The 22,113-nt window shown below is 45.5% G+C and overlaps 3 protein-coding genes across 10 annotated transcripts in view; 2 read left to right on the top strand and 1 right to left on the bottom strand.

The window, feature by feature from the left end:
• The first annotated feature begins 264 nt into the window (after positions 1-264).
• Positions 265-10,828, top strand: fastk (Fas-activated serine/threonine kinase). 2 transcript variants are annotated; one of them, XM_044036278.1, is made up of 11 exons: positions 265-411; positions 1,027-1,870; positions 1,977-2,286; positions 3,359-3,546; positions 3,632-3,780; positions 3,852-4,068; positions 4,142-4,301; positions 8,506-8,597; positions 8,670-9,348; positions 9,424-9,538; positions 10,210-10,828. In XM_044036278.1, the coding sequence occupies exons 2-11, from the start codon at positions 1,069-1,071 to the stop codon at positions 10,294-10,296; spliced, it is 2,799 nt and encodes a 932-aa protein (XP_043892213.1). In that variant the 5' UTR covers positions 265-411; positions 1,027-1,068; the 3' UTR covers positions 10,297-10,828. The 2 variants fall into 2 exon arrangements, with proteins under 2 accessions (XP_043892213.1, XP_043892214.1); XM_044036279.1 differs by lacking the exon at positions 265-411 and adding an exon at positions 427-610.
• Positions 10,829-10,895: 67 nt separating this feature from the next.
• ubtfl (upstream binding transcription factor, like) lies at positions 10,896-19,080 on the bottom strand. 4 transcript variants are annotated; one of them, XM_044036282.1, is made up of 20 exons: positions 18,478-19,080; positions 17,333-17,423; positions 17,044-17,219; positions 15,276-15,359; positions 15,046-15,201; positions 14,912-14,976; positions 14,683-14,803; positions 14,508-14,618; positions 14,289-14,416; positions 14,063-14,204; positions 13,875-13,916; positions 13,668-13,781; positions 12,966-13,130; positions 12,700-12,810; positions 12,405-12,484; positions 12,108-12,297; positions 11,984-12,031; positions 11,689-11,823; positions 11,455-11,550; positions 10,896-11,331 (listed from the first exon to the last, which is right to left on the bottom strand). In XM_044036282.1, exons 2-20 carry the CDS (start codon positions 17,394-17,396, stop codon positions 11,263-11,265), a joined length of 2,097 nt encoding a protein of 698 aa, XP_043892217.1. In that variant the 5' UTR covers positions 17,397-17,423; positions 18,478-19,080; the 3' UTR covers positions 10,896-11,262. The 4 variants fall into 4 exon arrangements, with proteins under 4 accessions (XP_043892217.1, XP_043892218.1, XP_043892216.1 ...); XM_044036283.1 differs by having other exon boundaries at positions 10,896-11,328; XM_044036281.1 differs by having other exon boundaries at positions 10,896-11,328; positions 11,455-11,553; positions 18,478-19,079.
• Positions 19,081-19,423: 343 nt separating this feature from the next.
• tmub1 (transmembrane and ubiquitin-like domain containing 1) overlaps positions 19,424-22,113 on the top strand; it is a 3,112-nt gene continuing 422 nt past the window's right edge. The window contains exons 1-3 of one of the 4 annotated variants that reach the window (XM_044035332.1): positions 19,424-19,730; positions 21,268-21,774; positions 22,000-22,113. The exon at positions 22,000-22,113 is cut by the window's right edge and continues 422 nt beyond it. In XM_044035332.1, the coding sequence (XP_043891267.1) occupies positions 21,296-21,774; positions 22,000-22,113 (593 nt within the window). In that variant the 5' untranslated portion in view covers positions 19,424-19,730; positions 21,268-21,295. Of the gene's footprint in view, positions 19,731-21,242; positions 21,775-21,999 lie in introns of all 4 variants that reach the window. The other 3 variants (XM_044035330.1, XM_044035331.1, XM_044035334.1) reach the window with 3 other exon arrangements.

The following is a 22,113-nucleotide window of genomic DNA, read 5'->3' as shown; positions in this document are numbered from 1 at the left end:
AAGGAGGCGACGGCGTCCCCTGCCGTCCCAGCGGTGTGTGAGCAACAATCCTTCAATTCTCCTCCAGGAAATTTCCTCACACGTAGATTTTTGTACCATGAACAAAGTGAAACAACTCTTCTAAACTTCACTAACATTTATGGAGATAAATTATTAGCGGATTATCCGTCCACTGACCATCAATAAACACATTATCACAGCCCATTAACTCTTTCAGTTGTTACCAACGGCAGGCGCCAGGTGTCGCTGCCCCCTCTCCTGCTCCTGTTGCATGCCGGGTAGCAGAGGATGGCTACGGGCTGTGCAGAGGAATGAAGCCGCTGAGCGCTGCCTGTGTCCCGGCTGAAGCTCGCAGTTTGCGGCCTTACGAGTTTCGTCAGAGCGAAGCTGTGGGTTTTTCTGAGCGATGAGGTAAACGACGCTTCACTGCTAACACGGCTAACACAGCTAACAGTCGGGAAAGGACAGACGGACTATAACATGCTAACAGGACTTAGCTTCACTATTTATTGACATTTCCACGAGCCCTGTTAGCTGGGATGCTAATTGAAAGCCGGACAGCATTGGCGTTTGAACTTTGCCCCAACTACACGGAGGGACGTCGACAACAGTATGACGTCACCATACCAATCTGTGACATGATGACGTGGTAGACGTAGATTGTGTGCGATGATGACAGTGGGTGACATGTCAGCTAGATGCTAATGCTAGCATTTGGGCCTAGGTCAGTTGGCAGGTCGTCAGGTGAGGGTGGGGGGCGGGGCCTGAAGATAGCAAGTGTGTGGATATGACGTCACCTCTGAATCACGGCACTTTATTACATAATATTTTTGATGTCACTAATGTTTGCGTGACTGGTTTAGACCAGTTTCTCAGTACATTCACACTAATGTACTTAAACACTCATGTCACATTGTGATGTAACGTAATGTTGTGATGTAATGTAACGTTGTGATGTCATGTAACGTAACAACATTAATCTAGAGATAGATGTCTAGAGATGTCTCTGTTTTGTCTTCGATGTAGGAACGCTACAGTGTTACCCTCAAGCGTCCTGGTTCTTGGATTATGCTGTGTTTGTCCACTGGGTGGCGCCTCCTGAGCCAAGCTCACCGCCACCCTCCCTGCCGCCCCAAGCCTGCAGCTCGGTCCATCACCATGTATGCTACTCGCCTCTACAGCACAACTGGTGCAGCCGGAGTGGGCGGGACAGGAGGTGGGGCCAAACAGGGGAGACGGTCGGGACTGGCTATGATGGAGGCACCCCTCCCCCCTCACTCCCAACACCCACACCTGGCCCCGCCTCCCGCAGCCTACCATCTTTACCAGGGACGACCAGATGTCCACCGAGGAGCACACTTCCACCATCACTACCACGCCCACCAGCAACCTGCCCACCTGCCCTTGCCCCCTTTAACCCCTCATTACCAGCACCACACCCACTTCCACGTGTATGGAGGCGGGGCTCCGGGGGCCGGGGTCACTGCCCCTGGCAGCAAGAAGAAGACGTGGAACTTTATCCACGAGAAGATGAGCTACGACACGTTCTTCACCATGAAGCGACTGATAGAGCGTTCACGGCGTCCTGACGAGGTTCTGCGCTGGGTCACCCAGAACCCGGCCAAGATCTCCCACAACCACTACCCTGTCGCCCTGCAGAAGATCGGACAGCTGCTGCAAGCCCTGCCATCACCACCCAACGGAGGGGACGACTCTGAGGCTTCAGGAGGAGGCAGAGCTGAGGGCGGTGACGACCGGCAGATTCTAGAGCATCAGGATTTTCAGACACTCTGTGACGCCATCATCAACGACTGCGCCAAATTTGACAACTTTAGCATCGTCAACTGTCTGTACGCCGTGGCAGCGCTCGGTGAGTGGATGAGGTATCGGGGTGTCTCATTTACACCAGTCCACCTGTCCCATCTGTCCTCTGATTCTTCCTTTCCTCACCTCCGTCATGTCTTCTGTGTCCTCAGGTCTCCCCAGCGACTCTCAGGTGGTCCAGGTGTTGGAAGCGGAGTCTCAGTCCAGACTGAACCAGTTTAACCAGAAGGATGTGTCCATGGTGTTCAGCTCCAGCATGAAGCTCCACCCTGGCAGTCAGCACCCACTGACCGAAGCCTGTCTCGCCGGCCTAGAGAAGAACCTGGAGAGAGAGCGCCACCCGCAGACGCTCTTCCTGCTGCTCTCATATTACAGACTGAAGTGGCGTCTGCTGCAGCAGCAGCAGGAAGTGGCCGTTAATAACAGCACACCTCCAAACCCCGAACAGCTGCTCGCCAACAGGTAACAGACTTTCGGTGGTGGGCGTGGCTAATGTCATCTTTCAGAAGTTCACAGTTGTGTCAATCATAGTCAACCTTTGTCACAAGAGTTGCTGATGTCGTTGATGTTGTTGATGTTAATGTTAATGCGTTTCAGCTTCACTGAGATTTGATTGGCTGCCTCTCACACTGCTCACACATGGTCTCACCCATGTGTTGGACACTGTTGGACAGTCGCTCGTGTAGGGCTGTAAAGTCCCGGTCGACTGGTCAATTTATGAATCGATACGTTCTGTTTCGACTCAAATTCTGATTGGTCGACTTTCTGCCGTGTTTCATACAATCCGTGGTTGATTTGATTTCATTTGGAAGAATGTACCAAGTGCTAGTGGGGGTGTTTTCAGAGCACCGCTGTTTCACAGGTAACAGTGTGTCTTCAGAGAACACCCCCCTTGTTTTCACTATTTTGGATTAGTCCAACCCACAAGAGACAGATAGATTAAAGATTCTTTTTAGGCTACAGTCAGTCGTCCTCTAACATCCATTTTAAAGACATCACAGTGTGGCAGCATTTTACAAAAATAGTTCAATGCAAAGTTTGTCAGCAACAGTTTTCATATCACAGCTCAACTACAAACATATCATAAATCATAAATAAAAACGCTAAGCTAACTTGTCTGCGTTCTCTTGCTCCGTCCCTTTTGAGTATATTATCATATCAAAATTTGAATATTTCAATGTTTTAGTCTAATAATCGTTGATTCGTTTTATAACTGCAGGCGCACTCACCCACAACAACAGCAGCAGTCTGTTTGTGACATGTCATCTGAATCACAAATCATCTAAATATTCCTCAACAGTTCGTGTGCTAATATCACTAGTTGACATTTTCAGAAATCATGGGCTATGACATTGCGTAGGTGCATGTGATGCGAAACGCTTTCGAAACTTCAGGGCTTAAGTCGACCAAGAGTTTCTTTGGTTGATCACAGCCCTACGCTCGCATGTACAGTGGTGTTTTAAGACCTCAGAGACTGTGACAGTTTGCTGATAAACGTGAGCGCAGCGTAACCATCTGCCTGTATCTTGTACAGGAAGATCCTGCGTCTTGTTAAACACACTCTGGCGAGTGTCAGCGGTGTCCGTGACCAGGAGATGACGCTGCTGGATGAGATGTTGGCAGCATGTGCTCGAGAGGCGAGCAACAAAAGTCTGGAGCTGATCTTCAGCTCTCACCTGTTTTACCAGAACCGACAGGAGAAGTTCATCAGCAGCCTGGCAGGTAAGGTTCCATCCACTAAACACAATGCTCTCCAGTGACATCACAGGTGAACAATTTGACCATGTGACCTGCTGCTGTCTGTCAGAGGAGCTGCCAAAGAAGGTGGACAGCATCACTCCATACACAATGGCACTGATCGCCAAATACATCGCGCGCCATCGGCTGAGAGAAACACAGCTGCTGGACACCATTGCAGACTTCCTGGTGAAGAAGGCAGAGTATCTGGATAGTAAGGTGAGGACAGGACAGGTGTTTTGGGATTTTGGTTTTGGTGGGCAGGACTCGGACTGACTTTCTGTCCTCAGGTGATCCAGAAGCTGGTGTTTCCGTTCAGCAGGATGAGCTACCGTCCGTCTAACGAGCAGCAGTTTTTCTCGCGACTGGAGGAGGCGGTGGAGCTGAAGGCTCTCAGCTCACCTCTCGCCACCGTCAACATCCTCATGTCCCTCTTCCAGCTTGGTCACTTTCCTGGCCCAGTGCTGCACCGCGTCTTCTCCTCCACCTTTATCAGCAACGTTACCAGTCAGTACCACATCAGATGCTACAGAACCACAGCGCCACCTTCAGGCAGTAACCAGTATCTCTGTGTCCACAGACAGTCCCTACGCTCTGATCGTTCGGAGGTATCTGTCTCTGCTGGACGCTGCTGTGGAGCTCGAGTACCACGAATACACAGGGCCACGCCTTCAGGACGCCCACAAGGTCCTGATGTTTGACCACGCCCTCACTGCTGATGAGGTCAACCGCAAGTACAGGTAACTGTACACACCTGTAATACACCTGTAATTAGGCATGGGCCGGTTACCGGTTTCAAGGTATACCACGGTATGAAAAAGTCACGGTTTCAAAACCACAAAAACATTTTGTCATACCGTTACTGCGGTATGAGTGTGTTTTTTTTATTTTTTATTTTTTTGTAATGTGACGTGACGTCTCGTCAGAGAAAGTAGACCTTCACGCTGTTTGCAGCTGCAGCGTAAAGTGCCCCTCCCCTTGCACTTGGTTGCTGTGAGTGACAAACAGGCAGCATGATGGCTGAAGGTGGCGAGCCCCCTGAACTTTCCCCCCATCTAAAAGGACCAAGTCGGCTACCGTAAAAAGCTAGACGGACGTGGCTTGGAGGAAGAGGGTCGCCTGATGTGCAAAACATGTTTGAGGATAGTGGCAGCCCAACAAGGCCATACTTAAAAAAAAATAGCGCATCTACAGGAGCACCACCCATCGCTGTATGCGAAATTCAAGGTAAATTTAAGGTTGTCTTGAAATGCAAAATTCAAGGTAAAGTTAAGGTTATCTTGAAATAAACGAGCTTATTAGCGTCTCACATTAGTCAAATGAGCTTGTTAGGGAGGCAGATGGTAGTTACCATATCTATATATTTTTCTTTATCTCTATGATAGTAACTTTTTTTTTTTACTGAGGCAGATATGGTAAATAGCATATACATATAAATATTTTCAAATATCCATGTTCTATATATTGTTTAAAAATAAAAGACTGTAATCATGATACCGTGAAACCGTGATATTTTTGCCTAAGGTTATCATACTGTCAAAATCTCATACTGGCCCATGCCTGCCTGTAACACACACCTGTTATACATCTATAATACACCTGTAATGCACCTGTAACGCACCTGTAACACACACCTGTAATGCACCTGTAGCACACACCTGTTATACACCTATAATACACCTGTAATACACACCTATACCACACACCTGAAACACACACCTGTAACACACACCTTTAACACACACCTGTAACACATACCTGTAATTCACACCTGTAACCAGTGTTGGGCATCTTACTTTAAAAAAGTAATTAGTTACTCAGCAAATTAACTGACATTATTTTTTATGTTCTATAACACTATTACATTCTTTAACATCCTATATGTCAAAGATGTTTATAATACCTGAATGAAGAATAAAAACCCTATGTACAGTATTTTAGAGCATTTGGTATTATTTGAACTTTGAATTTAAGGGCACAATTGACACACAAATGTTAACTTGGGTAAAGAGAAACAAAGGAAACATTTGTCCTTTCAGTAGTGCAAATCTCTGTGTCTGTATCCAACTCTTAAATATTCAGTAAAGTAACAAAATTAAATATTGAAAATAAACAATATTCACACACTTTGCATTCAAGTACTAAACCAATACACACAAATGCTTCATTAAGTTAGAGTTGCTCGAGGTTGACGTGGACAAACTCCTTTTCCCCAGTGCACATTGTAATGTTTAATGCTACTGACTTTTGTTTTGATACACCGGAAATAGGAAGTACGTCATGACATGCTAGGATGTAAACAAACAATAAAGTGTGGCTAGCAGAAGCTCCCAAGGAAACTGCATATATCTGAATTTATTGATGACATAACAAGTCACAACACACGTTGCATATACATTCTTTCCTTTTACCTCGGTAAGGGAGAAGTAGTGTCGATATTTCCACTTAAAAAACGCTACGCTTCCCCGGCTCGTCGCCATTGTCTTAGAGCGTACAGTGAGACAGCGTGAGCAGGGCACCCGTCCACCCAGCCTATCATCATCGCATTTGCAACGGTGTCTTCATCAATCATCTCCACCCCTGCTCTTTCCCGGCAGCTGATGTGTGGCTGTCAGATAGCACGACACCGCTGCACTTCATTCAACCGAATTGTAACACAAGTAACGCACCACTTTACATTCTCAGTAACGGTAACGGCGTTAACGATAGGAAAAGTAATTCATCAGATTACTCTGATTAATTACTCTGTTACTGAAAAAATAACTTTGTTAGTAACGCCGTTATACTTAAACGCCGTTACTCCCAACACTGCCTGTAACACACACCTGTAATTCACACCGTTAACACATAATGAACACCTGTAACACACACCTGTAACCCACACCTTTAACACACACCTGTAACTCACACCTTTTAGCAACCGATAACGTAATAATGGCCAATAATGTAATAACGGCCAATAACGTAATAATTTAAATGTAATAAAACCAATAACGTAATAAATTGCCAATAATGTAATAAAGTTGTTGAGCCAATAATGTAATAACTTTTTGCCAATAACGTCATAATTTATTGCGTTATTTGCTGGTTATTATGTTATTGGCCTTGCATTAAAAAAATCCTTTGATAATGTAATAACTGAGCCAATAATGTAATAACTGAGGTATCACTTTATTTTATTTTCAATTTCTGGAGAGAAAGTGCCACAATTAGCCTTAAAGGACATATTATACCCTATTTCTCCAAGTTAAAATAGTTCCCTTGTGTCCTAATGAACATGTCTGTGACATGCTTTGGTCAAAATACCATAAGGATGAAGCACCATAGCAGTTCAATAACCCTGCCAAAACCGCCCCTTTCAGAACGCTTGGTTTTGTGCCTGGTCCCTTTACATGCAAATGAGACACAGGCAAACACACACACCTTGTAAACAACCTACAACAACAGTTAGAATTGTGAACTTTGAAATTCAAACCAAAATACAAAGCATAGCAATGAGACCAAAATCATATTCATGGAATATTCAATAGAATTGATTTTTTAATCATCATACATACACACATATAAACTAATAGCTACGGTCAATTAAATGAATAATTAAATTATTCATTTACAAATTCATGGTTTAAAGCCCGAAGCAAACGTGCAAACGGTATTCACATGAAGTCAGTAGCGTACTCTCATCATGCCTTTCGCTGTTTAAGGACGTGCCAAGCAAGTCGAGAAGGACGGCTCGTTCACATAGCCGAAAGGCCTTATGGGAGTAACACTTACTGCAAAACTTTTTTGGCATATGTGCTGGGTAAGCTCCATAGGAATGAACAGAGCCAAAGGGGCGGTGCTCTATCCAGGTCTTATAATACAACCATGGTCGGGCTACAGAGAGGCTCTCTGACAGGGTTTGCGACGATGGAGAAGGCTCTCTGTGGCTACAGAGAGCACTTTGTAGCCCGACGTGTGCCTCCAAAAAATTTTGTCGTCCGTCGAGGCAACTAAGACCAATGAAGATCGCAGTGCTGTCATTGGTCAGTTAACGACTCATTCCGGCAGCCCCTAGCCCCTCTGGCTGTGAATTGCAATACCATACTGAAAACTGCAATGTACCCTCTTAAAGTGTCTGTATGGTCACAGAGTTGGATACACAGGGTACTATAATGGAACCCAAAGAGTGACATATATCCAAATTGATTCCTAATTGCTCCTTTAGGCCTCCTGTGGAGGGGGGTTTGAGGGTGGAGGTGTATCCATAAGGCCGGATATCTGTTGCAAGATGCAATATTAAGACTAATTGTGGCACTTTCTCTCCAGAAATTGAAAATAAAATAAAGTGATACCTCAGTTGTTACATTATTGGTTCAGTTATTACATTATCAAAGGATTTTTTTAATGCAAGGCCAATAACGTAATAACCAGCCAATAACGTAATAAGTTATTACGTTATTGGCAAAAAGTTATTACGTTATTGGCTCAACAACTTTATTACATTATTGGCAATTTATTACGTTATTGGTTTTATTACATTTAAATTATTACATTATTGGCCGTTATTACATTATTGGCCCTTATTACGTTATTGGTTGCTACACACCTGTAACACACACCTGTAACACACACCTGTAACTCACACCTTTAACACACACCTGTAACTCACACCTTTAACACACACCTGTAACTCACACCTGTAACACACACCTGTAACTCACACCTGTAACACACACCTCACATAACACACACCTGTGTAACTCACACCTGTAACTCACACCTGTAACACACACCTGTACACACACCCTGTAACTCACACCTGTAACTCACACCTGTAACTCACACTTGTAAAACACACCTGTAACACACACCTGTACCACACACCTGTAACTCACACTTGTAACTCACACCTGTAGTCCATTTCAGTGTGGTTGAGGTGGTGAACCAGTAGTTGTCTCTCAGTTATAAAGGTCTGGTCGCTGAAGCTCTGCGGCAGCTGGTTGGAGAACAAAACTACAAACAAGATGAAGTACTTGCTCCAGGATACTACACAGGTATGACACACTGAGTACTTCCTGGTACTACGGAGTAGTACAGTTCTAATAGTTTCCATCTGTTGTGTCCAGACTTTGTGTTGTGGTTGGATGGTTCTGGTCAGGTTCTACCCATCAGACCTGGATCTTTGAGCTGTGTTACCATGGCGTCCAAACCTGCTGATGATGGAGTTACGGTGGTGACTTCAGAGTTTCAGAGGTTTTCTCCATTCACAGCCTTGGAGGATGGCAGTGAGCAGCCACGGCATTTGGGTGAGGTGATGGGTGGAGCCATGGAGTCCAGGTCCTTCTTGCCCCACCATATCCGCAGCCAAGTGGGGGCCCCGGCATCCTCGGGAGCCCCCCAGCCTGGGACTAATGGCAACCCCCTGGACTACAGTCCATACTACGTACCTGCAGCTGAGTACTACTCCAGTTTGGCAAAGGAGCATTCACTGGAGAGCCAGGACAGTTCTACACTCAGCAGCTCGCCCTCTGATGGCCTAGTTCCACTTGGGGCTCAGGGACCCGTTGGCCCCACTGCACCGGACTCTTTGTTCCAGTTTTCCATTGGGAAGATCCTGGAGGACGAGAGGGGAGCGGGGGTGCCAGGGAGTCAGGAGACGGACTGTGAGCTACCTGGTTTTTATGAGGGTGTTGCATATCCTGAAGGGTCAGGGGTTGACAGAGGGACCACGTCACCACCACAACTCCAACCACCCAACAGGCCAGACCCCGACAGCCCACCACCTGACCAGAGACCAATCAGGAGGTGAGGCCTTCTCAGGGTCAGAGGTCACTTCATTGTCGGGTTACATGTAGTTCATTAACCATCTACTGTCTGCAGGGTCATCATGTCCGTTAACGATAAGTGGCATTACTGCCATAACTCGGACGTTCTGGTCGGGTCTCGAGCCATGAGAGACCGTCACCTGAGGCTGCTGGGATACGTCATCGTCCAGGTCAGTTTCTGAGCTGCTGGACATCTGCGCTAATGCTACACTCGTAATCCCAACACTAACATGAATAACAGATGTAATCCCAACGAGTAACACAGGTAATCCCAAAGAGTAATACATGTAATCCCAACGAGTAACAAATGTAATCCCAACGAGTAACGCATGTAATCCCAATGAGTAACACAGGTAATCCCAACGAGTAATACATGTAATGCCAACGAGTAACGAATGTAATCCCAATGAGTAACACAGGTAATCCCAACGAGTAACACATGTAATCCCAACGAGTAATATAGGTAATCCCAACGAGTAACACACATATCCTTTCTCTCATGTGTCCTCTCTCGTGTCATTTCTCTCATGTGTCCTCTCTTACATGTCCTCTCATGTGTCCTCTCTCAAGCGTCCTCTCACACGTCTTCTCTCGTGTCCTCTCTCGCACGTCCTCTCATGTGTCCTCATGTCCTCTCACATCTACTCTCTCGTGTCCCACTTAATTTTCCATCTCCTGAAGAAGAGTTGAAACGAGGGCTTGACGTTCTTCACTCCTGATGTTAAAGACGAGCAGCAGTTGCCCCCTAATGGCTAACTACTACTTCTGTAACATTTCAAAACAAATGTCCAGTTTAATGTACGGCTGCTAAGCTAAGCTAACTGCCGCTGTTCATTTGCAGCTTCCGTATCACGAGCTGGAAAAACTGAACGGCATCGACGAGGTGAAGCAGTACCTGCACAAGAAGCTGCTGGACGTGTCGCTATGACGACCTGCACACCACTCTGTGTGTTTGTGTGTGTGTAAGAGAGTGAGTGAAGCATCCACCAGAGGGCGTTCTGATGTCGGACTGTGAGACACCACGATAAGAATCAGGAGTTCTAGCTGCACAGTTAAAGGACCATGTCGCTGTTTCCACTGTTGTTTCAGATCAGTGGTTTAAAAGTGATTATCAATCAGCTGTGGATCTGATGATGTCATCGTGACGAGTGATGATGTCATTGTGGCAAGCGATGATCGTGAAAACAGTAGACTGCTCCCTTTAGTGTCATGTGAGTGCAAGCTGATGGTTTTTTTTCAAGGTGGGTGGGGTCAGTGTTGGGTAACCATGGTAACAATGATGATGCATGTATGGGATGGAGCTGGGAGTTGATGCTTCTTATGGGAACTGTAGTGTTGCTATGGTAACACATGCCAAAGGCCTGAAGGTCGGTGTGGTGTCAGGGGTCAAAGTTCAGATTATTTATTTGTGTTGGAGGGAAAGAAGATTGTTTATATAAATGTCTATAAATACTGAAAAATGTGTTTTTATTCATGTGATGATGCCACATTGGCTCCGCCCACTGGACAGTTGACTCTGACAACACACATGAGAAAAGTGCATTTATTTGTTAATCATTTTCTCTGCAGGTGTCTGATTGGAGGCTGAACACTGACTCCTCCCTCAGTGGTAACAAATGACAACTAGGCTCCACCCCCTTCCCTTCTGCCTGCCACACTGTACAAACCCCCAACATGTCACTGAGTCTCCGCCCGTCTAAAACGTCCATCAGATAAAAACCAACAAACACTTGATAAAAAACAAACAGGTAACAAAACACTCCATCAGGCTCCGCCTCTCCTGGGATAGCGCTGCAACATCACTAATCTCTCATTGGTCCGCCAGGATCAGTTGGCACATTAGGAGGCGTGGCCTGCACAGCCTGTCCTCTCCAATGAGGTTGAATGGGTGGAGCTAATCCGAGTCTGAGTCACTGGATTCCTCGGAGGACGATCGATCTTCGTCCTCGTCGTCCTCGTCCTTCTAAACAAAGTGTATATGTTAGCTCGATGTTGCTGTGGAGATATTGTTAAAATCTATTGATTTATCCTTTAATTTGTGAGCGTGTCGCAACTTGACCAATCAGAGTCTGTGTCCCGCACTCACCTCGTCCTCATCGCTGTCGCTAGTTCCCGATGTCTCCTCGTCATCGTCGGAGTCAGACGAGTCGCTCTTGTCTTCTTCGTCTGTGTCCAACATGTCCTGCTGGAAGACAGAGACAGAGAGACACTAACCCAATGAGAGAGAGAGCGACGGACTCGGCGACAATAATGGTTTCATAAAAATCAATTTTATTCTTTTCATTTTCCTTTAGATTCTGTTAGTGTGTTGTTGTGTTACCTTGGCTCTGTAGGCCATGGCCCTCTTTCCCACAGCGACCCCTGCTGTTGCAGCTCTGGAAGTTCCTGCCTTTGCCTTCACTGTCACATGGACTTTAGCCGCAGGACTGCGAGCTTTAGCTGTGCTACGACGTTTCTGAGCGACAAAAAAACATGCTAATGTCACGTTAGCTTCTCTTTACACATGCTAATGTCACATTAGCTCATCTCCAAACATGCTTATGTCACGTTAGCTCGTCTCCAAACATGCTAATGTGGATTAAAAAAAACTACTGAGTCATCAGAGGAAAACTCACCGTGGAAGAAAACTCTTTGTAGACAGCTCGATCCTGAGGAGACAGAGACTGGAGGACAACAGAGATAATGTGATGATGGAAGTCAGATGTGTGGAGTCATGTGACGTGATGCCCCACCCCTCACCTTCACCCAGTTCTCCAGCTCCGCCTTGTACTCCGCCTGCTGCTCGTCCACCTGTGTCTTGTACTTGTCTTTGTGGGCGGGGCTGAGCTTGTGCCAGCGTTTTCCGATCTCCACCATGCGCTCCTTCAGACTGAAGTGGTTCAGTTCGCCGCTCGTTAGCAGCTCCTGAGAGAACATCTGATAACCGCTCCTATTGGACCACACAGCAGGGGGAGGGGCTTATTGCACATGCTAATAAACATGATGTAAATATGACAAATATACAGGAAACTGTGTGTGTGAGTGCGTCACACTCACACTGGAGGTTTCTTTGGTTCTCCGTCAAACTTGGGTTTCCTCTGATTTGGACCTAAAGCTCTCATCTCCAACAGCTCCCTCTACAGGACACCGACAGTCACAACAACAAGTCAGTGTCTTTGTCAAACCTGTGTCCACTCTGTCCAGTAGAAGTGGGTTCAAACTCCTCCCAGTCATCAGATGCTGACGTGGTCGTCGCCGTGGCAACGTCATGAAAAGTCTTTGCAAACATACAAACTTCTGTAGACACAAACAATAAGTAAAACAGGAGTGTCAGGGGGTGTTGCTCACTAACCTCGTAACGTTTCTGGTCCTCTGCCGCTTTCTTGATCCAGAGAATCTTCTCCTTCTTTTCCATCGACTTCCACGCCACCTCCATCGCCACCTGTGCCTTCCTGCGGTCACTCTGCAGGACAATCACATGACCAGAAGTGGGCGGCGACACTCAATAACGTTTAGCCACTGACCAATCCTGGAGCTGCTTTCCCCTCCTGTCAGACTTTATCACTTACTCTCAGATTCAATTCTTAATCTAACATTTTGTTATTGTGTGTTTCTCACTCTGTATTTGGCCAGATAGTCTCCGATCACGCTGTGCTGCCACATCTCCTCCGCTGTCTTCGGTGTCTCTGGAAGCTTCACCGTCTTCTTCCCATCCCGTCTCTCTTTCTGAGGTCCAGCCGGGAGCCATGACTCTGGCTCCGCCTCCCGACCCCGCTCCCCTCCCTAAAAACATGGGGGCTGAGTCATGTTAGCTCCTGTTTGAATGGTGCTGAGTCATGTTAGCTCCTGTTTTAATGGTGCTAAGTCATGTTAGCTCATGTTTGAACTGTGTTGAGTCATGTTTGAACCGTGGAGTGGCTCAGTGGTTAAGACCGATGCCCTGTGTGCAAAAGACATCATGGTCGCAAGTTCAACTCCACCCCTGGCTGATTGTACTCAATTCCCTTGTAAGTCGCTTTGGATAAAAGCGTCTGCTAAATGATGTAACCGTGCTGAGTCATGTTAGCTCATGTTTGTACCGTACTGAGTCATGTTAGCTCATGTTTGAACTGTGCCGAGTCATGTTAGCTCATGTTTGTACCGTGGAGTCATGTTAGCTCATGTTTGTACTGTACTGAGTCATGTTAGCTCATGTTTGTACCGTACTGAGTCATGTTAGCTCATGTTTGAACTGTGCCGAGTCATGTTAGCTCATGTTTGTACCGAATGGAGTCATGTTAGCTCATGCCAGTGTCTTGATAAAGGAGAAGAATATTTGACCTTGACAGAAGGAGATTTGGCCCTGTGAGGACTAGAGGTCATGCCCACACCAAGTTTAGCCCCACCCAGCTTTTCCTCAGTCATGACGCGGTCTCGTTCTTCTTCCGGGAGACTCTGAAACAGTGTGGATGAGATTTCACGAACATAATAATCTGGCAAATCGATTTTTAATCCAGATGAAGACGATCAGGTGACATTTATATTTACCTCCAGGAATCTCTGCAAGTCGATGTCGTACTGCTTCTTTTTCTGCTCACACACACGGACAACACATTAGCCTGATGTTAGCTTTAATTAGTGTGTTGTCCTGACATTAGCCTGGTGTTAGCATTAGTTAGCCTGCAGTCCTGACATTAGCCTGCTGTTGGCATTAGTTAGCCTGGTGTTGTCCTGACCTGCTCACAGCGTCTCTGGAACATGTCCTTCTCTTTCTGCGTCATCATCTTCCACTGTTTACTGCACAGAACCATGCGCTCGGTGCTCGGGACGTCCTTCATGTTCACCATCAGTTCAGCGCAGTATAGAGAGTAGCCGTTACTAACAAACACACACACAACCATTAACCATTTGTCCTGAGTTAACTGGTTAGCATGTGGGTCAGGTTATTAACCAGTGACTCACGGAGGAGGTTTAGTCGGTCGCCCGTCAAACTTGTCCTTTAACTGTCTCTCTGCTTTAGTGAGGACTGAGCGAACGTGATCGTCTGAGTTCACGTCTGGATGAGCTTCATGGTACACTCTCATGCTGTCCTACACAGAGCGACACACAGACACATTAATACACACACTCTGTGGTGTGTTCATGTTCAGGTGTGTGGTGTGTTCAGGGACTCTTTGGTACCTCGTAGTCCTTTTGCAGTTCCAGTGCTTTGCTGATCCACTTGAGTCTCCTCTTGTCAGAAAGCTGAGACCATTGTCTCCTCAGAGCGTCTTTGAGTTCCTTCTGACTCACCTGTAACACAACAACACACAGATCAGTGTATGTCTCTGACTGTCTGTCTGTCTCTGTGTCTCACCTCTGGATGGACCTTCATGTACGTCTTCTTCTCATGGTTGTACCACAGCTGTTGTGGAGTCTTTGGTTTTTCAGGCAGATCAGATTTTTTTCTCTCCTCCATCAGCTCTGGATGCTCCTCCCTGTTAGCCCACAGTAAGCTCACAGTTAGCCTCAATAAAGCTAACACACAACACAATTAACTAATGTTAGCTCACAGATAGATCTTTGTTAGCATTAGCTGAACTCACTTAAATCGTGTCATGTTTTTCTCAAACTCTTCTTTCTCTCGTTGAAACTCAGTGATGTATTTTTGCTGCAAGGAAATAAACAGTCAGGGGTCAGTATGAGGTTAGTGTGAGGTCAGTGAGAGGTCAGAGGTCACCTTCTTTTTGTCCGGCAGCTCTTTGTATTTCTTGGAAAGGATCTTGGTCAGGTCCAGGTTGCTCATCTCTGGGTGGATCTTGGCGTATTTGGCTCGTTTCTCCATGAAGAAGCGAAAGTATGGAGTCAGCGGTTTCTTGGGAAAGTCTGGGTGAGTCTGAGAGAAAGAGACACACGTGGTTCAGAATCGGTGGGTTCTGGTTCAGTCCGGTCTGACTCTGTTCATCTCACCTTCAGCTTCTTTCCTTTGTACGGGTTCTTGACAAACTCGATGGCATCTGCGATGAGTTCAGTCATTGTTCTGTACTTACGAACCTGCAAAATCATTCATTCATTCATTGATCAACTTATCTTCAAAAAACACACATTAAAAGGGACAGTTCAGGTTTTTTCAAAGTGTGGTTGTATGAGGTACTGACAAGTAGAGCTGACTGTGCTGTGAGCGCCCCCTACTGCTGAGAACCAGCCTGACACAGAGGCTCAGTCTCACCAAACCTCAGAGAGAAAAACAGGAGCTGCTGCTCCTCTGCTGCCTCGTGTGGTCACTTTGTGTCACTGAGGTCAATCTGAACGTTGGATTTCAAACACTGAAGTGACAAAATAAGACATTTGAACGCGATCATGTGACGTAGATAATGACGCGCTCATGTGACGTAGATAAAGATGCCATCGTGTGACGCAGGTTAAGATGCGCTTATGCGACGTAGATAAAGACGCGATCATGTGACGTAGATAAAGCCACGATCATGTGACGCAGACAAAGAAGCGATCATGTGACATGGATATCTGAGACTTAAAGGGGACATATTATACCCTATTTCCCCCATTAAAATAGTTCCCTGGTGTCCTAATGAACATGTCAGTGACATGCCTTGGTCAAAATACCATAAGGATGAAGCACCATAGCAGTTCAATAACCCTGCTAAACCCGCTCCTTTCAGAACACTCGGTTTTCGTGCATGGTCCCTTTATATGCAAATGAGACACAGGCAAACACACACCCACTTCTTCCAGGGGGTTTCTGATTTGTCCTCTTTACAACGCTTTACAGCTCTATTAGTCTCCCCCTCCACTAGTTCTCTGACAATATCAACAAGGCAGCGTGCGCAGAAAACAGCGAGAGTGGCGTCACAGGAAGAGACGTCCTACATAAGGATCGAGCCGAACAGTGCCGAACTGTAAATCAGTCACATACAGCGGCAGTTTAGTGCAGCACCGCTGATCGCCAGCGGCGAGCTGCATAAACTGCTGCTGTATGTGACTGTATCAGACTGAGTCTGTGCTCCGGTCATGGAGGACGTACTGAACAAATATTTTTAATTAGGACGTGTCAGAATGGTCAGTTATGAGCTCTATGTGACCTTTTCTTAACAATGTGTGTGTTTGTACGTCGGTGAAATACGTCCGCTGACTAAATACAGTGACCGCTGGCCGCAGTCTGATGCAAAGTGGTGCGAACACACGTTTGCTGACTTTATCCGGCACATTAGCTTCATATAGAAAATTCTCTGAGGCTGGAAGTTTGTGTAAAACACTTTGCTCCACTGTGCAGCCACCAACAGCACACTTGTCCCTCCGCGTTAACATAATACCGCTCTTCCTCCCTCGCCTGCACTCTCGCAGGGACAAGGTGGAGCTAAGGTGGAGCTCTCCAAGTAAACTTAAGGGGCGGTAACATTCTCGGTGAAATGCGCATGCTGCCGTCATAAGCGCAGGGAATTCAACATCGAGTGTTTTATCGCCTATACTTACACTAAGAGGGACCACGAAAACATGACTGAGTATTCTTTTTCCACACTTTGGCGACTGGTAGGGCCTCCAGAGTCCCAAATATAAGTACTGAAATGGTTAAAAAGTTGATTTTGCATAATATGTCCCCTTTAAACTGAGGGAGTCTCTGTGTGTCAGGCTGGTTCTCAGCAGCAGGGGGTGCTCACAGCACAGTCAGTCCTCTTTAATGGCATTCACATTGTTTGGCGTGAGCAGCGAGAAGTTGTACCTCCGTCGACACTCTCTGCCACTTCTGACGACACATGTCTCCAGTGAAGCTGCCGAAACAAACTTTGTTCCAGTCAAAGTGAGATTCTGTGGTTTTATACTTCATGGCGTCTGCGTCTGGTAGAGAAGTGCGGATTCTCTCCAGGAGAGTGAGACAGTCCTCTTTACTCCAGTCATCTACACACACACACACACACACACACACAGATGTGATTGTGTTATCACAGGAAGTACATGATGCTGCAGATTAAATGAAAGAATCACATGTTACCATGGTAACAAAACTTCACCTTGTTCCTTTTGTTCTTTTTTGAGCCTGGAATTCTGAGACGTGGAGACGCTGCTGCCGTTCATCCTGCAGCAGATAGACCCCAGCCACCTCTACACACACACACACACACACAGAGTTAGCACACCTGTAGGGGGCGTGTCACAGACTGTTAGCACACCTGTAGGGGGCGTGTCACAGACTGTTAGCACGATTTCATCAGGATTGAATTAATCATCAGTTCATGCGAATGTGTTACTTCACCACCAGAGGGCTCTGACGTCACTAATGATGACTCAGCCATTATTTACCTTCTTCAAATTGATGCGAACATTAGCACGTTTAATCATAATGAGCGTTAGCTTTGTTACCTTCAGTGCAGTTAGCGGCAGCAGAAATGTTAGCTTAGTTTAGCTCGTTTTAGCTAGTTTAGTGTCAGGACGTTAAATGTTTACTCACAAACGTGATCAAATTCTCTGCTTTTGAAAAAACATTTATCAACATTAACGTGAGTTTCTCCGTTGAGTCAGAATCAGTTATTATTACTGTTAGTATTATAATACAAATTATGATGACAATTATAACAGTTATCAGAATGATTATTATGATGATAAATCAGTATAATACTTATAATCATTATTATAATTATGATGATAATATTGATTATATGATGATAATAGTAAAGCAGTGTTGTCTCGGGCCTCCAGGCTGCAGCTGTCCCAGTAATGGCGTGTGTTCTCCGGCAGGAGTCAGCAGCACACACTGAGCCGCCGACACTGACGTGACGGTATAACGTCAAAATGAATCAAAATGGAGTCAAAGTGATCGAATATGAAACGTTTTCACGTGAAATCGCTTCAAACAGAGACAAGGAGTTCACTTTGATTCGCGCCGCTGTTGATTTGAAGAAAAACTGAAAACGAGAAAAATGTGTTTGTGGTGAAAATCATTCAAATGTTTCGTGTAATGTTGTTGTTGTTGTTGTTATTCTGGTGTTTTTTTACATTAACGCGCAGAAACCGCGGTGTTTCGGAGCTGAGCGAGCCCTCGCTCTGGCTGCTGCCCCACAAGCCTTCACTGCGAAGCCGCCATGAATGTTGTGAAGACTCGGGGACAAACGAGCAGAAAACTGCGGAAATATGCGGGAAATCAGCGGTTATTACTCACCAGCTGGTTCACACACACAGTCCGGTAATCACCGCACACAACCGTGTCGTCCGCGTGCCTCCAGGACCTCCAAAGCCTACGTTGTTCAGCCGTAAACCCCGGGGAGTCAAGTCGAATTGAATCCGACAAAAGGAGCGTCTAGTCCGGTATGAAACTCCGCCCAGCGCCGCAGGGGGAGGAACTCCGGGGGAAAACATGAGGACGAAGGCGGAGGATGAAACCAGAGACAACGGCGGAGACAGCGGCCAAAAGCAGCGGGCAAACCGGCTTTAACGACAGCGAGTGTGATACTTTGAGTCCGCCACACTCACACCCGCCTGACCTGAGCCGGGGCCGGGGCCCGGAATCCGGAGAAACCGATTCACCAGGGTCTGAGAAGAGAAGAGCGGCCGACGCTGCTCCACACAGCGACACACGGGACCACAGTTCGCCGCTCCGGTCTGTTCTCCTGTCATCATCGGCCCAGAGGAGGCGTAGGAGCGCAGCCCTCTTGTCCGCCGACAACAACCTTAGAACCGGCTGTGATGTCCTCGATTCACCGACGCTGTCCTCCACTGATCAATCGATCAAAGTGATTGACACACCTGCACGTGTTTGTGTTTCACACATTAAAATTAATTTCTATGAACTTTGTTTTTGTTGTTTGTTCTCTCTCTCCCTGTGTTTGTGTGTGTGTAAGTGAGTGAGTGAGTGAGTGAGTGAGTTAGTGAGATAAATTATCAGGATTGAAATATAATCCCACAATAAAAATGAATTATAATCTAACAATAGATCATTTCAGATCTTCTTTTGATCATTGACGTTGTGAATGTGAACATTTACAGTACACTGATGACGTCATCACCATGCTTGATATACATATAGATCATATCTGTGTTGCATCATGAACCGTCACACACCAGCAGGGAGCAGTGTTATTTTATTTTATTATTTTATTTTGAAATGACAGCAGAAGAAGCGGAAGCAGGAAGTGTCTGAGCGGAGATTAGCATGTTAGCAGCAGGCTAACGCGCCGTGATGTTTCTCATCTGAACCGTGAGTTTGTTTGTTTTTCTTTGATCTGCTTCTGACTCAGCTGTTAGCCGTTAGCATGTAGCCGCGCTGACGTCCGGTTTGTGTCCGACTTTGAACGCTGTTAGCAGTTAGCTGTTAGCACTTAGCTCCGTGTGTTCGATCATCAGATCGATAAAGATTAACGGGACACGCGAGCCAAACTAGACACGGATTTACCCCGGGATAAAGACGGGTTAAAGGTGAGCTGCGTCACGGAAGAACACGTTCACATCAGTGTCAAAAAAACATGGAACAATAAAGTTTAAAACAAGACCGAAGTCACTGTTAGTTAGCACTGCTTATACTACAGTGTTACTGCAATACTACACAGGATTACTGCAATATAACAGTTATACTACAGTGTTACTGTAATAATACACCGTTGTACTACAGTATTGCTGCATTATTACACTGTTATACTACAGTATTACTGCATTATTATACAGTTGTACTACAGTATTACTGCACAAATATACTACTGTGTTACTGCAATACTACAGTACAGTAATGTAGTATTACAGTACAGTATTACAGTACTGTATTACAGTACAGTGTTACTACAATACTACACAGTTATATTACAGTGTTACTGCAATACTACACAGTTATATTACAGTGTTACTGCAATATTACACAGTTGTACTACAGTATTACTACAGTACTACAGAACTTTATTGCAGTATTACAGTACAGTGTTGCAGTATTAAAGTACAGTATTATAGTATTACAGTACAGTGTTGCAGTATTACAGTATTACAGTACATTATTGCAGTATTACAGTACAGTATTGCAGTATTACAGTATTACAGTACATTATTGCAGTATTACAGTACAGTATTGCAGTATGACAGTACAGTGTCATAGTATTACAGTACAGTGTTATAGTATTACAGTACAGTATTGCAGTATTACAGTATAGTATTATAGTATTACAGTACAGTATTACAGTCCAGTGTTGCAGTGTAACAGTACAGTATTATAGTATTACAGTACAGTATTGCAGTATTTCAGTACAGTATTATAGTATTACAGTACAGTGTTGCAGTATTACAGTACAGTATTATAGTACTGTATTACAGTACAGTGTTACTACAATACTACACAGTTATATTACAGTGTTACTGCAATACTACACAGTTATATTACAGTGTTACTGCAATATTACACAGTTGTACTACAGTATTACTACAGTACTACAGAACTTTATTGCAGTATTACAGTACAGTGTTGCAGTATTAAAGTACAGTATTATAGTATTACAGTACAGTGTTGCAGTATTACAGTATTACAGTACATTATTGCAGTATTACAGTACAGTATTGCAGTATTACAGTACAGTGTCATAGTATTACAGTACAGTGTTATAGTATTACAGTACAGTATTGCAGTATTACAGTATAGTATTATAGTATTACAGTACAGTATTACAGTCCAGTGTTGCAGTGTAACAGTACAGTATTATAGTATTACAGTACAGTATTGCAGTATTTCAGTACAGTATTGCAGTATTACAGTACAGTATTATAGTATTACAGTACAGTGTTGCAGTATTACAGTACAGTATTATAGTATAACAGTACATTATTGCAGTATTGAAGACAAAAGTAATTTTCCCACTGTTCAGACTCCACCCACTTTCCCATGTAAAGAATGTATATTAGTGATGTCATCAGTGATGATAGTATATGTGGTATTTATGTGTCTGTGCTAAGCTCCGCCTCCTGGTGTGGCGTGCAGGTGTGTGTGACGTGCGTGGCCGGGGGCGATGGCTCTGATTGAAGGTGTCGGTGACGAGGTGACGCTGCTCTTTGGTGCTCTGCTGCTCCTCGTGGTGTTGCTGCTCGCCTGGATCTCCACGCGCACCTCAGAACCTCCAGAACACCTGTTCTCTGCTGCTGCTGCTACAGGCCCCTCCCCCTCACAGAGGACCGGTCCCACCCACCAGGACACACCCCCTACCTCCATAAACACGGCTGACACTTCTCCTTTGCCACCACACGGTTCTGTGGCCCACACCCACGCTGACTCAGCCTCCGAGGAGAAGTCTGAGGATGGAGGAGGGAGGGGGGACGGAGGGGAGATAGGAGAGGATGGGGTGAGAAACAGAGGAGGGGCCGGTGGAGGAGCAAGAGGTGGAGAGTCTTCATCTTCTCAGAGGAACATGGTGGTCAGACTGAAGTTTCTCAACGACACTGAAAGAACAGCTCAGGTCCAACCACAGGACACTGTGGGATACATCAAACGGTAAACAAGTACTACTACTACTACAACTACAGTACTGCAGTATTACTATATATGTATATATGACTAATACTACAGTAGTACTGCAGTACTACTACTGTAATACTGCAGTACTACTACTGTAATACTGCAGTACTACTATATATGGATATATGACTAATACTACAGTAGTACTGCAGTACTAATACAGCTACTACATATGTGATGATTGACCTGTTGACCTTTCAGGACCTACTTTGCGGGTCAGGAGCAGCAGGTGCGGTTGATCTATCAGGGTCAGCTGCTGCAGGACGACGCTCAGACGCTGGCGTCGTTGAATCTTGCCCACAACTGCGTCCTGCA

Source organism: Solea senegalensis, linkage group LG10, assembly GCF_019176455.1.
Source record: "Solea senegalensis isolate Sse05_10M linkage group LG10, IFAPA_SoseM_1, whole genome shotgun sequence".
Lineage (NCBI taxonomy): Eukaryota > Metazoa > Chordata > Actinopteri > Pleuronectiformes > Soleidae > Solea > Solea senegalensis.
The sequence above is the reverse complement of the archived record's forward strand: the minus strand, read 5'-3'. Positions and strand labels throughout refer to the sequence as shown.